This window comes from Gouania willdenowi, chromosome 19 (genome assembly GCF_900634775.1).
Source record: "Gouania willdenowi chromosome 19, fGouWil2.1, whole genome shotgun sequence".
Lineage (NCBI taxonomy): Eukaryota > Metazoa > Chordata > Actinopteri > Blenniiformes > Gobiesocidae > Gouania > Gouania willdenowi.
In genome coordinates this window covers 18,364,523-18,380,351 of record NC_041062.1, presented here as the reverse complement: position 1 = coordinate 18,380,351, position 15,829 = coordinate 18,364,523, and the positions used below count along the sequence as shown (strand labels likewise).

Here is a 15,829-nt window from a genome sequence, read left to right as displayed (position 1 = left end):
AGAAAACATTAGCTTTAAATACAATAATCAAAGGAATAAGAAAGACTGTGTCTTCAGCCTGTCCTTCATTGTGTCATTTTTTAGGGTGAGCTGTGTTGGTGTGATGTCATCATCCTTGATTTTCAGTGAAAGAGTAAAAAAAATATTTACAGTCCCAGGGAGCAAAGCAGGTTATGGAAGAAATGTCATGTATTTATTTAGCACACATTCAATATAAATGAGGATAACTAAATATAAACAAAGTTCACAAAAATTAATATCAAAAGACAAATGAAAATAATGAAACAACATATTTATTGAAGATCAAAAAAGATGTTATTGTCATGACTGTCATGGCAATGGGATTGGGTTATGAGTGAGTGGGATGCTGAGTGCTACAATATATTCATATTACACGTATTCTGAGGAGGATTGTATTATATAGGAGGATTATAGGACAGTCAGTGTTGTTGGTGGTGGAAGGTCACAGGTAGCTGTGAAGACGCCCTCACTCACACCAAAGCCTTGATCCAGGGTTGGAGGTACGTTCTCTGTCACCACTGTGACCTCCACACATGGCTGCTCAGATAATTTCACCGAGGACTCATCCAGATGCACCAAATCCTGTTGGTCCTGATGCTGATGGAGATCCTCCAGAGGCATTTGGAGCTCTGCTTGGTTTCCTGTGCCTTCCATGGTGGTGGTGCACATGTCCATGTAGCCGTAGGACAGGTAGTGGTTCATCACATCTCCTCCTCCTTCCCACCACCTTGCCTGCTCTCCTGTTGGTTCCAGAACCCCAACAGCAGCGGTGCTTTCCAAATCCTTCCAGGTGCTACAATCCCCACCAATAATGTCTTTACAAGCTGCTGCTACAATGTCATAATCAAGTGGTGTCCCTGTAGACCTCGTGGTCTCTCTGTTTTCTGTAGATGACAGGGGCTTCTGTTCAGGACGCACAACTCCATGAACAGAAGTGCTTGTAGTGCCCTGATAACTCTGAAAAAGTTTGTTCCTTAGCAGCGTTCTGTAATGGTTCTCTGGCAGTTTCCTACGTCTGAGGATCCCGTTGTCAAACATGTCTGAATGCTCTGGGTCGATTTGCCAGAACCCTCCCTTGCCGGGCTCACCTTTCTGTCGAGGAACCTTTTTGAAGCACTTGTTGAAGGTCAAAGTGTGACGAATAGAGTTCTGTAACAAAGACACAATAAAAGCAAGATTTTATTACAAAGCCATTGAGCAAATATGAGTAAATGAGACATGAAGGGAGATGGTCACTCATAAATAATAAAAGTGGGTGTCAGTTACCTGCCAGGTGGGCTTTGCGTGTCTGTAGTAGCAGAAATTCTCTTCTATCCACTCATAGATGGTGGACAAAGTGACTTTGGATTGTCCGCTGGCCTGGATGGCCTTGTAGATGAGAGAAGCGTGGGAATGAGGTGGTTTGGCTTTGGGGTTGGTCTTGTAGTCCACCTCCAGAGGGTACCTGGGTTGGGGTCAATTACATTTTTCAGTTAGAATTCTGTTTTCAATTACCCGTATTCAATTACAATGAAATTACAATTACAGTGACCAGCATTTTTTCCAATTACAATTAAATTGCAATTATTTTTTTAATCTCAGAAAGTCAATTGCAATTACATATTCAATTACTAAAGTTCAATTACAATTAATCACAATTACTGAGACTGTTATAAATAACCTAATAAAAGTTAACCTTCCTCTTGTGTTAGCTTTCTGTTAGCATCTCTTATGAAAACTGGTCCTAAATCTGCTGTAAAATACAATAAAAACAAATATTTAATTAATTTCATATCTATTGGTTATTTTGTTAAACTTCCTCATCAATGAAAATACATGTTTTAATATTTTTGGTGTGGCCACTTGAGCCTTTTTTTGTCAGTATGTCCCCTGTTTCATTTTTTTTCAAATGATAAAATCTGAGAAAGCTTGAAATGAAATTATTAATTATTTTAATAATTAACTATGTGTAGAGCTGAACATAGAACTGTAACATAAATCCCCAGTTTTGCGTTAAAATATAATTGACAATTTTTATAGAATTTCTATGGCAATTACAATTACAAAGTCAGTTATGTAAACTCACTCGGGGACGCTGGGCCGATGTGGGTCTGAGGTCTGGATGGAATAGTTCTGTAGCCAGTCGAGGCTGGTCAGGCTGTCATCAAGGGGTGTAGATTTGGACCCCTGGACCTGATCCTTTGGGTACATCTCCACCCTGTTTGCCTTAAACCTTTTAGCTTTAGGCATTGTCGAGACCGTTATCTTGGTTTGTGACTGAAGATGTTCAAACTGGCATGAAAAATGAAAGAGTGGAAAAATCAACAATAAAAAACACATAGAAAAATAGCAGTTTGCTGCAGCTTGGTTCTTAACCAGAACAATGAGGTCAGAACACATTAGTCTTTAGTCAGTTTTATGTGGTGATTAATGTAACAAGTTCTACTGAACTATGGCCGGGTCCGCGACCCGCGCCAAATAGCACGTCCCACGTTCCCAAGAATTCAGTTAAATGACTCGGTTCCACTGAGTAAAACAAATGAAATTGTGTGACGTGAAATAGTAATCTACGTTGAATTGCCTTTGAAACAATATATCACATGACTATGTTCCAATAAGTTTAGAAATTACTGGTTCAAAAAGGTCTCCTAGAGGCTGTTGACATCCGCTCATAGAATATCCATGTGAAATTACAGCCCGATTCAACGAGCATTAATGGAGGAGTAGTCATTTTAAAAAAGTGGGGCCCCCTTGTGCCCCCGTGGCACATACGGAGTAATAAGCCCCATTCATATATTGATATGTGTCAATGATTTGGTACCACCAACTGTCGCATTATTTGACTCACAAATAAATGAGAAAACGACTTTAATGGAAATTACCGAAAAAAAGGGGAGTGGGCCCCTAATTGAATTATGCGAGGCATAATCATAATCTACACTGAAATACCTTTGAAATGATATATCACACTAATATGTTCCCATACATTTTGAAATTACTGGAAATGGGGGGTGGGCCCCCGGGCCCCATTTAAAGAAAAAGGGCGGTGAGCGTCTCATCATAGTCATTCATAAAGTTTTCATACCAAACTGCATCTCGATCTAACAAGAACTAACGGAGGAGTAGTCATTTGAAAAATGGGGCACTAGTGTACACAAGAAGAAGAAAGTGAGGGCGTTTTGAGTCCGGTAGCAAAGAAACTTGGTCACTGTTTCATAGCCGACATATTTTAAACATTTAGCTCACTTTCCTCACATTTAGTTCATTTTTTCTTTCATTTGAGAGACAAATTCATGAAAAACAGCATGTTCTATCATTGCTAAAAAAAAATATGTACACATGAAAAATAAATCTAATTGTAAATGTTGAATCTTAATATAAATGTTGAATCTAAATGTAAAGTTAAATCTAAATGTAAAGTTAAATCTAAATGATACATTTGTATCTAAATCTAAAAACTTTAACACACTGGATTATAACTAATATGTCAATATTATAAAACAAACAGTATTTTAATTTTTACTAGATTCAGGAATTTATCTGAATACATAGCCATATTTACAATATTACAAATCCAGCGGTTTTTACTAACGTGATTCAGGAATATCACTAATTAATCATTAAAGTTGACAATATGACTAAAAAGCTTTGGTTACAAACCTTGGTCACTGCTGACCTCTGCTGGTCAATGTTTACGGACTGGTTTTAATGATATTAGACCTCCTTTAGTCGTATCTGAGAGTCTTTAGTGCTTTCACTGTTGTAGGTCCAGCTGTAGAACTCACACTGCGGTAGAATCTTTTAGTCTTTCAACTTTTACCATGCGTTACCATGACTACCTGTAAACAATGAGCTGCATTTAAAGCGATACCGCCTGGTTTTGGCTCAACTGTCACTCGTGGGAAATTCAAAATAATGCATGATTCTGAGCGGGGCTAATGTAGCACTTTTAGCTTAAAAAAAGTTTTTTGGGGGTAAAAAAATCTTGAATCTGTGGAAGTCATTAGCAGTGTTGCTAAAAATGAATGAATAAAGGCAAGACTTGCAATAAACTAATTCACCATTTGTTCCACTCTATCATAACCAGGTTATCTGGGTTAGGGTTAGTTAATAATTCATTAGTTATAAATATTACAATAATTAGTCGCAACTTTGTAATATTCATTAACATATATTTAAATAGTTTATAAAGCATGTATGAAGCAATTGTTAAAATTTTATAAACATCAATTCAACTTTATAATGACCATCCAACTAATGTTTATGATGCTCTACACAGTGTTTAATAACCATTTACAAAGTATTATAAACATCTTTATAATAACCATCCAGATAATGATTGTAGAGTTAAAGTATTAATTATCTATCTAAAACATGCCTATAGATGCTTTATAAAGCATTAGTAAAGGATTATAATCTACAGTTCTAATTTTATAATATTTAACCAAATAATACTACTTTATAAAACATTTATAAGCCATAAACAAATATCTGGTCCACGTGTCTCTGCAATGTTTATGAACCATAATCAAGGTTTACTAATCCTGTTAATCATTAACGAACACTTTATAAAGTGTATGAAATGTGTGCATCAATAAACTGTTAATATGACATCAATTATAGCATTACAAATAATTAAGACATTAACTATAACTATTAACTAAAGGTTAATTAATTATCTATTTACCATTAATTACTCTTTATAGATGGTTATTATAAAGTGTTACCAATATAACAATTACAAACATATTCTAATTTAGTGTTATTGTCAGAATTTAACTGTAAAATTAACAACACATTTGTTTTAATATACTTTAATATTTTAAAACACAGCATTGTATTACAATGACCACCGTAGAATGAATCACTTCAGTACAGAAACTCAATAAATAACAACAAACACATTAAATAGGTGAGCGTAGAACATTAAGATGATACTGGAAGCTTTGTCACTCTTTGGCATCAGTGACTCCTCCTCCCGTGATGGCAAAGGTGGCTTCGTTTTCTGGCATGTTGGGACTATTCACACACACACACACACACACACACACACACACACACACACACACACACACACACACACACACACACACACACACACACACACACACACACACACACACACACACACCAAACACAAATAGCATTGTGTTTGGAACAAATAATGTGTTACTGAAGGAACCAAAAAACTGAAATTACATATAAATGGTGTGGTTGTAGAACAAGTACATGAAACCAAATAATATATGATAGTGAATCAACTTGGTCTAAACACACATACACAAACTGCTAAATTGCGCAGAATCAAGGCGCGTTCACACCGAACGCAATTGCAATCACAAATTGCCCCTGATGAGTCATTTACTTCATCGCTCCAGTGACCCGACCACCAGGGCACAGTGCGTGTGTGTGCCAGGTGTGTGTTGAGCCGGTGACAGGGTAGAGAGAAAGAGAGAGGGGGTTGATCACTTCTTTTCCTTCTTGCTTTGCTTTTACGGTTCAAATGATCAACTTAAGGAGATATTAAAGGATGAGTTCACTCAGAATGTGCGATGATCAGTCGTTACTGTGATTTTCAAGAAGTTACCGCTTTAATTTAGCCCAGATAAATTGAGGAAGTTGTACAGCCTCCGCTGCAGCATTCTGCACTGAAGCAGGAGGAGGCAGGGAGGTGCTGCAGCCTCTGCTCCACAGACAGTGAAGGACTGGGGAGTTGTCGCTTGTAGTCGCTTAAAAAGTTCAGATTTTTCAACTATGAGTGACTAGGTCGCGCTCGACCTAGTCACTCAAATCACACAAGTCATGTTGCTTGAGGGAGGATAACTTGAGGACGCATCATTCATATTGATTTTAATGTAATGTAATCGCTGTAATCGTAATGTCACTTCAGTCGCGTTCGGTGTGAACGCACCTTAAGGCAGCACGATGTCTACTGCGTTGTCCAAACCAAACCAGTGTAAATCACAGGCATAAATGTCTTAAAGGTAAGGGACAGAATTATTGCCTCATTACTTGTTTTTATTAGAAAAAAACACTGCAACTCAACAGCCACACGTATATAAAACAAGGCATGTTACGGAAAGTCGATTCACTGACTCTACGTAAAGCAAAGACTAATAAGATGAAAAGTATTGTGATGTACAGGGCCATGGTATGAACTTCCAAGACAAATTAGTCACGAAAATAACAAATTTAGATTAAAAAAAAAAAAAAACTACTGAAGGAACATTTATGAAAGCTAATGAATAAAATTAATTAGGGTAAGTTTTATGTGATCTATAAATGAATGTGTATATTGATATATAACTGTAAATGTATATTGCTATATAAACAATCATCCAATTGTTAATTGGAACAAGGTCTGACTGTATCAATGTTGTATGTTTTGTTTTGTAAATAGTTTTAGTTGTTTGTTTGCTTTGTTGTGTGATGTGTTATATGTAATTGTATACTGCACTAATAAGACAATTGTATTGGGTGTGGAATCCAGGAGAAGTAGCAATGGCTCTAGCCAAAGCTAATGGAGATCAAAATAAACAGATAAACAGATTTGGGCTGCGTCCGAATACTCCCTCCTATCTCCTTTCCTATCCACTGTACCTTCACCCCGGAAGTGTTTAAATGGCGACCATGATAAAGAGCGTCCAAGTTCTCTTTAAGCTCAAGAAAAGAGGCTCAATGCTTCCTTTTTTACCTCCTTTAGCCTAGGAAACACTGATGTATGGAGACGAGATAATGCTGACCCCCAATTCCTTGTGGCGACAACATTTAAAGGGACATGCACAACAGAGCGCTTCCGGAAACTCACGATGACCGACAAGTAACGGAGATCATGTAAGTTATCAATGCAATAATATGTCTTAAACAACTTTAAATAAATAATCTAAAACCCATATATATTATTATATGTAAGACATATTAAATTAGAAATGACATGAAACAGACACTGCGTGATTCCGGTCGTACCCTGTGCTGTCATCCACGGGGTTATGGCAAAGTGGATAGGAAAGGAGATAGTAGGGACTATTCGGACGCAGCCTTGGTTTAATGTAGTTTTCCTAAATGTTAATTTATATTAAGCATTGTGGGAAAAAAGGAGAAAAAAAAGAGCCTAGCGAACATAGAAGTGTTCCAAATTGCAGTTTACAAACAGGAATGATAATAATAACGGCTTAGATTTATGTAGCACTTTTTTCAATTTGATAAATAAATACACATCTGTCTCCAGGTAAAATACAACATCATTTAGGGAAGAAGAAACTCCATTATTATGTACCTGTCAAATATCTTTGCAATTCTCGTCTCCCCGCGACCCTTTCTCAAGCTGATCCGTGTGGTGGAGGCGTGGGCCAGGATGTGACCACCAATGGGCTTCTTTGGATCTGCCTGAAAGCTGAGATGATGGATTAAAACAATAAATCATATGGCACAATACTTGTAAATTAGATTTATTTTATTTTTTAACACAAAATTAGTTCAAAGAGATGATTTTTTTGCAGTACGTCATTCCTGCTCCAGGATCAGCAGTCATCTGGTTTGTCACAAACACAGCCACGTTGTACTCTGAGGGAATAAAACACAACCACAAGATTAAACATGAGGGTGAATTAATTTAGGAAGATACTGAATTATATATATACTGTGTATATATATATATATATATATATATATATATATATATATATACATAATTTAAACAAAAAATAAAATGCACGAAGCACAACAACGAGGTAGGGAATAAAATCTCTGATTTACTCACACACACAAAAAACTAAAACAATTAAACTAAAGTAATCTAAATCACCTTTCAAAACACACAAGATGAAATCTATAAAACAAAAATACAAAAAATTTTTTTTAGAAAAATCTTTGTTTGACAGGTCATTTTAATGAAATTTACATTTCCCCATTTTGTTAAAAGTTGCTACAAGCATGACGCGCAGAGTCCCACTGTTTAAAACATTTTAATTACAATTAAGGCCTTATTTTTAGATTCATGAATTTAATGCCTTTTAAGACTTTTTAAGGATCTGCGGGTACCCTGTATTATACATTATTATATATATATATATGTATATACACACACACACACAAAGGCACATTTTAGATCAAAACCTTCAGAAATCTTCTGCAGCCTCGACAGCATCTGAGCAAGTTTCTGCTGCCGTTCAGCCAACTCTCCTCGACCAGAGAAGTCAACTCTGAACAAAGCCATGATGGAGTCAATAATCTAAACAAGAGGAGGACAAAAAGAAAGAGGCAAAGGTCAGAGGTGAGAGCGCACAAATACCTTCACTTTTAAGAACTCACCAGCAGTTTAAAAACTCCTCCTTCTTCATGAAACCTGGCTGCCACAAAGTCCAGCAACTCCATCTGGTGTTCACCTGAGATCAGAGCCACATTTCAACCAATCTGAGCAATGTTTGACTGTCAAATATTAGCACTAGTGTAAATACACTTCTACAAGCTCCTACTAGTATAGGCACGTGCATAAAGCACATTGTCCAGCACAGCGTCGTAGTCCACATTGAACCTGTCAGCAACTTCTCTCAGTCTGTCAGGACGACTGGAACAGGAACACGTCAAGGTCGATAAATCACAGACTAGAGCAGTGGTTCTCAACCTTTTCAGCCCATGACCCCCAAAATATAGGTTCCAGAAACCCGGGGCCCCCACTATACCTGATGGTGGTTTAACACAGACATGAACATTGAAGAACAGTCATGTGTAGACAGGGCCATCTATAAGGGGGGGTAAAGGAGAGCTCTTTGGGGCACATCCATTAAATCTGCTAAATGATGGTCCATTGTTCGATGAATCTGTGATAACCACATTTATTTATTCATCTGAATAATATCCACTGGTGTCCAGGAAGTTTATTATTATTTGTGCCATAGTACATAGTCATCTTAAACATGTAAATCCTTGTTTAAATCAGAAATAAAGTGGGTTAAAAGTGGTGAAAAAAGATGGTGAAATGGGATTTTAAAAACCACAGAAATTGATTTTTAAAATCTGTGATGGACTGGCGCTCTGTCCAGGGTGTACCCCTGCCTTAAGCCCAGTGTGGGCACCAGCAGAACCCCATGAGCCAGAAAAACAGGAACAAGCGGTTCTGAAAATGGACGGATGGAAATTGATTAAAAGTTTCAAATTTGGCCAAAAACGGACACAAAAAGTGGTAAAAAGGGTTCAAAGTGTCGATATTGGCTTAAAAGTGGCAGACACTTTGTTTAAACTGGCAAATAATGGGCATGACATAGTGTGAATGTGGTTAAATTGGCGAAAATAAGCATGAAATGTGGTGAAAAGAGGTTAAAAGTGACAATAATGGGTCAACATATGCGACATTAGGTGGGAAGGATTTATAAGTGCTGAAAATGTCTTGAAAGTGGAAAAGTGTGCATTAAAGGAATAGGAGTAATGTAGCAAAAATGCATTAAACGGAGCAAAAATATGGCAAGAAAAAGTGATAAAGTTGGTTCAAATATGGCAAGTTTGGTGTAGTTGCAAAAAAAGGGTAAAAATAAGAAAAAATGGGCTCAAATTGTTGAATAAATATTCTTAGTTTCTTGAAGGCATATGGTGACCCCCGCCCAGTGTCTCAAGACTCCAAGGTTGAGAACCAGTGGACTAGAGGTTAATAATACTGCTTTTAATTGTATTGTATACTCAATCAAACACGAAATACACACCAACAACTATTCTCTTTGATTGATTTAAAATAGGATACAAGGTGTTCTCTGTGTCGATGAAGATGACTTTTCCACCCAAGTAGCCGTCCTCTCCTGGCAGCTGAGCAGTTACTAAACCAAAAAGTATTTACAATATTTAATTTAAAGGTTTTTTTTTTTTTTCAAAGCTTAACTAACAAAGAAGCTCCTCACTCACCACAAAGTGTGTGAGACAGTTGTGTCTTCCCTGTGCGAAACTCTGAATGATAAGGTATCACAGAGAGCTTTAAACACACTGGATCAGTTCATTGAGCATCACAGTTACAATCCCATCAAAGAAGCATTATCCAACCTCCAAACGCCTCTGTTATCGCCATGCTCTCCATTCCGCCCCCCAGTAATTTGCTGGATGGGTAAAACAAACAAAAGAACACATTTTAAGAGAGTTGCATTGTGTTAATTACAATTATGATGTAATTTAATTGTAGTTTATTTTACTGTCCTAATCATAAGTAATTTGTAAATGAGTTTAGATAAATGTCTTTGTAATTGCCATGAAAATTGTATCAAAAAATTTAAATTGAACACAAAACTGTGGAATCATGTTACAGTTCTACACATCTGTAGTAAACAATTATTAAAATATGTTTCATATCAAGCTTTCCTACATTTTCACATTTAAAAAAATGTAAATAAAGGAGTATACTGGCACAAAAAAGTCTCAGACGCCCACAGCAAATATATTGAAACTTATATTTTCATTGATTAGGAAGCCTAACAAGGTAAACAATAGATAGAAAAAATATTAGATGATAGATATTAGTTTTACAGCTGATTTAGGACCCAGTATCATAAGAGGAAGGTTAACTTTTATTTGGTTACACAGTATATCAGGCTCAGTAATTGCGATTAATTGTAAGTGAACTTTAGTAATTGAGAATGTAATTTTAATCAACTCTCTGAGGATAAAAAATAATTGATTTAATTGTAATTGGAAAAAATGATGGTCGCAATAATCATAATTGAATTGTAACTTAACAAGGATAATTGAAAATGTAATTGTAACAGAAAAATGTAACTGACCCCAACCCTGCAAGTCACTGCTTCTTGTCACTAAAGTCTCCAGTCAAAGCCCTTCAAGTCATGAGTCCATAATGTACCACAGCAAGTTTATTCAACTGATAAACAATTAAATACTTTAACAGAGTACATATATGTCAAATAATAGTGATATAATGCTTTTATAAACATATCAATCCAGCAACTTTTTAGCTTTTAAAATATTTACAGTTCCTCTGTTATGAAACAATAATCATACTAGGAAGTAGAACAAGGTATAATTTTTTCCAAAAATAAATTATTAATCACTGTTTAATCTATAAATCTAAAGGATATCACGATTTGAATATTTTTTTCTGCTGGTAAAGCCCACGTCTCAGTCCAGCTTGATGTTTTCAGCTGCTTCCTGATTGGCTGTCAGTTTGTTTAAAGATGGACCTGTCAATCAAAATCTGTTCATTAATGATTGCATATTATTAAGAAATTTATAAAATATTTTGTCATGGAAGGGTAGGAAGTCAAGTCTTCCCGAGTCATTAAGCTCAAGTCCGAGTTAAGTCACAAGTCGTTTGTTTTCAAGTCTAAGCCGAGTTAAGTCCTTTGTGATTTTGTCAAGTCGAGTCTAAAGTCATCAACTCTATGACCAAGTCGAGTCCAAGTCATGTGACTCGAGTCCACACAACTAATGTTATTACTTTGGTACAGCTGCTATTTTGGATTCCTCACATTTTTTTTTCTTCAAACTTTTAATTAGTAGAAAAATCAAAGTGATTAGAAAAAGTCAGTCCTCACCCAAACAATACATCAACAAACCCTAATAACTGACAACTAATTCAAAATAATAAGCTTTAACACAATAATAAACAACAAGTTGTGATATTCGATATTTTAATAAAAAATTACTAATTAAATCTTAACTCAAACTCCTGGCTGCCGGTTGTGACGTGAAAAACCTGCTTCCTCTTTGCACTGTACTCGAAGGCGGTCTGGAAACCAACATTCTACAATGAAAAGAAAGTCATTGATCATGTAACTTTAGGCAATCAGTTTGTTCTAGTGATGCACCAAAAAGTTTCAGCCAAAACACTTGTATTCACCGAAACAAGATCTAATGATGAAAGAAAACACATCGGTCAGCGCGTGACTGGAAACATGGAGCAGACGTATATAAATAGGTTTATAAGTGTTACAAATGTCTTAAAAGTGGAAAAAATGTGAAGAAAAGGCATTGAAATTAGATGGAGACATGCTAGAAATGGGAATAATATAGCAAAAAAACATTAAAAGAAGCAAAAATATGGCAAGAAAAAGTGATGAAAATAAGAATAATGCACATCAATGTAAAGCGCTTTGAGTGTCCATGAAAAACGCTATATAAAATCAAATGCATTTTTATTAATAAAATTAAATTATTAAATGCAAAATTAATTCTGAATTACACACATACACATTTTTTAAATTATTATTATTACTCACCATAGTTACAAACGTTGCTCACTGAGGACACCTGCAAGTCAATATTTATGGGGTGTTTTTTTTTAGGATATTACACCCACTTTAGTTGTTTTTAAAAGCCCTTTGTGTACGTAGTTAACAAATTATCCTGAGTTACCATGACTACCTGTCAACATTGAGCTGTTCGGCATCCTGCGTTTAAGACAATTTTATGGAATAAGTCATTAACGGTATCACTGCAGTCCAAACAAATCGGACGTTACACACCCTTGAACCAAGCAGCGGCCATGTTGAAAGTCTCAGGTCAATCTGAGCCTGATTTGCTAAGATATTTGAGGAACAGACACACACACACAGAGACAGAGATTCCTTGCTTTATAGATAGATTAAAAAGGGTTCAAAGTGTCAATATTGGAACAATTAATATGAACAATTAATTTAAACTGGCAAATAATTGCATGAGATAAGATATGAATGTGGTTAAATAGACAAAAATAAGCATGAAATATGATGAAAAGAGGTTAAAAGTGACACTAATGGGTCAACATATGTGACATTAGGTGGGAAAAGTGGTATAAAGGGTTTATAAGTGCTGACAATGTCTTTAAAGTGGAAAAATGTGCAGAAATGCATTGAAATTAGTTGGAGAAGTGGCAGAAATGGGAGTAATGTAGCAAAAATGCATTAAAAGGAGAAAAAATATAAATATGACAAGTTTGCTGTATTTGCAGAAAAAGGGTAAAAATAAGCAAAAATTGGCTCATATTTGTCAAATATTTTTCATATTCATATTCTTAGTTTTTTGAAGGCATCTGGCGACCCCCTTCCAGTGTCTCGTGACCACAAATGGATCCTTACTCCATGGTTGAGAACCCCTGATTTAATTTATGAGTTAAAGATTTTATCTCGCATTTTATATTGTGTGCATTGCCATTGTTAGAATTAATTTATACAATTACAATGTTTTAATAGTAAGGTTAGTACACATTTATATAGCCATAAATTTGGCTAGACTAATAATTTATTTCGGTGTTTTGGCCTTGTTTTTCTCATTTTAGCAGACTATTAAAGCAGCACAGGCTGCTTATCTCACCAGCATTTTTCCAGCAGCTTCCTTGATTTTCTCCACCTTGGCTTCAGACAGGCCCTTGATGTTACACAGTGCTTTACGCGTGGTCATCTGGATCCCCTTCACGGTACAAATACCCACCGATTTCAGCTTCTTAATGTCTGCCATATTCTGCAAAGAGAGTATCTTGTGTCTCCATGACCAAACATAAGGCCAAGTCTTATTTTCTGATTATTTTAATACAACAAATCACTCACAATTCCATGTTTCTGTAGGAGGTCGATGTCTTGAAAGAACGACTCCTGTGGATTTCAGAGGACAAGAAGCTTTATTTACAGCTGACGATTACTACTATTTACTGTTTAAAATGTTTAGTTAAAATATGAAAACTATATAGTATACCACAGGAACTAGTACTAGGCAATATAGACTAAAACTCAAATCTCAATATTGTTTCTCAAAATGGTGATACACGATATATAAGGCTCATAAGGCTTACCAGAAAGACAATTCTGGGTTCCAGGTTGAAGCTATCATTGATCATCCTTCCTTAAGAGTATATATATATATATATATATATATATATATATATATATATATATATATATATACATACACACACCCTAGCCTCTAATAGCATAATACCATTATTATAATATCACACACACACAGTATATGTAAATACTGTCTATGGTCTATGGCATTTTTTCTGTAATTGTCTGTTTTTGTTGTATGTGGAAAAAAATAAGCAAAAATTCTAAAGTATCAAAATTTAAAAAAAATTTAAAAAAAAAAAGAAAAACAATTCTGGGTTAAATTTGCTGATGTAAAATGCCACACAGGCACGTTTATTAACAAACAGCTGCACAATATGTGCCATTTTGGCATTTTCTCCTATAAGGGACAGCACGTGTGAGTGTTCTGATAAAAGAAGAAATGAAAGCAGCAACCCCTTAAATGAGTATTTCAATACAAATTGAGCTACAAATGAATAATTATTTGTTATAGGCAATATTGTAATTTTCCATACTGCCAAAATAAAAATCTCGCTGTATCTTGAATCTCGATATATTGCCCAGTTTAATAGAAACACATCATTGGTGTCAATGAATCAAAGCTTTTTTTTTTTTTAACTACTTTTTTGTGAATAGAAGTGATAATGCTTCAAAAACCAAAACTGTCACCTGAAATGACCTGGGTGGCAGTTCTCGCGAAATTAGTGCTGACAACCGGAACAACTCAGAAAAGAGATGGATGGATGAAGACGTTCCGGTGAAAAAAACAAAGAACTCTTGAAAATACCTTGTAAAATGTGACAAAGAGTTTAGCTCCCTAAAGAGCAGCAGGATGTGACACAGTTACACGTTCTGTTACCTTAGTAACTGAGATTTTAGCGTCTCCCACAACGGAAGGAACCACGTAAGTCACCATGAAGAATCAGCCAAAGATATATATATATCCTATTTATCCTTTATTCTCTATCGTTTATTTATCCCTCATCCTTTGTATTTATCATTATTATTATTATTATTGTTGCTGGGTTGTTACTTTGCTCTTTGTTTTTTTGTTTCGCGCACCGACTACCAACCAAGACAAATTCCTCGTACTGTCCTAAAAACTGTACTTGGCCATTAAAACATTTCCTATTCTGATTAAAATATAAGGGATACTGGAGCTTGGTTGGGGGGGGGCGCTGGTAGCGGGCGCCAGAAAATTTCCCTTATTTTCAAATCTAAAACTTGACAGGTATGGCTATGAATGACTTTCTCTCCAAAGAAAAAAAAAAAAAACCCCATTTAGGATGAGTCCAACATAAATATAGTCATACATAGCTATTATTAACACCGTCATGATGGGTGAGGCCTAGACTGTAACACTCACCTCATCGTCCTGAAAACTCGACTCATCTTCCACAACCTGGTCTTCTGCAGCTTTCATTTTCATCACCTGTGACACAACAAATGGACTAATATACTGTATATCTAGTGCTGTCCAACGTCAAATACAAAGCAGCAAAGACGCTCAGCTGGAGAAAACAAAAGGCCATTTTAGCCCAGTTAGCCATTATCTGCCTCATCGCGCCCGATACAACGAAATAACACATTAAAAGGCCGTATTCAAAAACAAAGTACTCGAAAAACAAAACAAAAAGAACAACTCACCGCGTTGTTGAATTCCACTACCGTGTAAATGAAGGAAAAGGCGTATAAAGCAGCAAATTAAGACGTTTCTAGTTCCTATTTTAATGCTAACTTTCTTTAAGGTCTTAATCACCGGCGGGAACTCGTGTAATTGATGTGTTCAAATGCAGTAGGAAAACAAAGTTCCCTACGCAACTCTAATAATGTCGTATTCTCCGTGACCATTTTAACCTCGTTGAAATTGTTTTAATATATACATAACTTTCATCGACGAATCTACTTGTAGTTGAAAGTATATCAGACTATTTTTTGAAAAGAAGGTGACGTCATTCAAAACATTTCAAGGCAAACACTGAGCAGACTGTAAATGCATCATTAATTAGCCTGTCGTAGAAAACTGATATTTTAATTAATAAATTATCTAATTTTTT

The 15,829-nt window shown here is 35.7% G+C and overlaps 2 protein-coding genes across 2 annotated transcripts; both read right to left on the bottom strand.

The window, feature by feature from the left end:
* Positions 1–347: 347 nt before the first annotated feature.
* LOC114481912 (forkhead box protein J1-B-like) lies at positions 348–3,781 on the bottom strand. The gene is made up of 4 exons (XM_028476979.1): positions 3,661–3,781; positions 2,087–2,292; positions 1,288–1,465; positions 348–1,170 (listed from the first exon to the last, which is right to left on the bottom strand). Exons 2-4 carry the CDS (start codon positions 2,248–2,250, stop codon positions 430–432), a joined length of 1,083 nt encoding a protein of 360 aa, XP_028332780.1. The 5' UTR covers positions 2,251–2,292; positions 3,661–3,781; the 3' UTR covers positions 348–429.
* A 1,071-nt stretch (positions 3,782–4,852) lies between these two features.
* On the bottom strand, positions 4,853–15,576 carry LOC114481376 (meiotic recombination protein DMC1/LIM15 homolog). The gene is made up of 14 exons (XM_028476167.1): positions 15,420–15,576; positions 15,139–15,204; positions 13,515–13,559; positions 13,282–13,428; positions 11,652–11,734; positions 10,027–10,079; positions 9,892–9,933; positions 9,734–9,806; positions 8,475–8,566; positions 8,311–8,384; positions 8,116–8,230; positions 7,503–7,563; positions 7,277–7,393; positions 4,853–5,019 (listed from the first exon to the last, which is right to left on the bottom strand). Exons 2-14 carry the CDS (start codon positions 15,199–15,201, stop codon positions 4,950–4,952), a joined length of 1,035 nt encoding a protein of 344 aa, XP_028331968.1. The 5' UTR covers positions 15,202–15,204; positions 15,420–15,576; the 3' UTR covers positions 4,853–4,949.
* Between the last annotated feature and the right edge of the window lie 253 nt (positions 15,577–15,829).

Coding starts and splice junctions, on each gene's coding strand:
- LOC114481912 (XM_028476979.1), bottom strand. CDS start 2,250: ATGCCTAAAGCTAAAAGGTTTAAGGCAAACAGGGTGGAGATGTACCCA. Junction 1,466..2,086: donor CATCGGCCCAGCGTCCCCGA/GTGAGTTTACAT, acceptor ACCCCAACCCAG/GTACCCTCTGGAGGTGGACT. Junction 1,171..1,287: donor ACGCAAAGCCCACCTGGCAG/GTAACTGACACC, acceptor TCTTTGTTACAG/AACTCTATTCGTCACACTTT.
- LOC114481376 (XM_028476167.1), bottom strand. CDS start 15,201: ATGAAAATGAAAGCTGCAGAAGACCAGGTTGTGGAAGATGAGTCGAGT. Junction 10,080..11,651: donor ACCGGCAGCCAGGAGTTTGA/GTTAAGATTTAA, acceptor TTACCCATCCAG/CAAATTACTGGGGGGCGGAA. Junction 8,231..8,310: donor GAGGAGTTTTTAAACTGCTG/GTGAGTTCTTAA, acceptor CCTCTTGTTTAG/ATTATTGACTCCATCATGGC.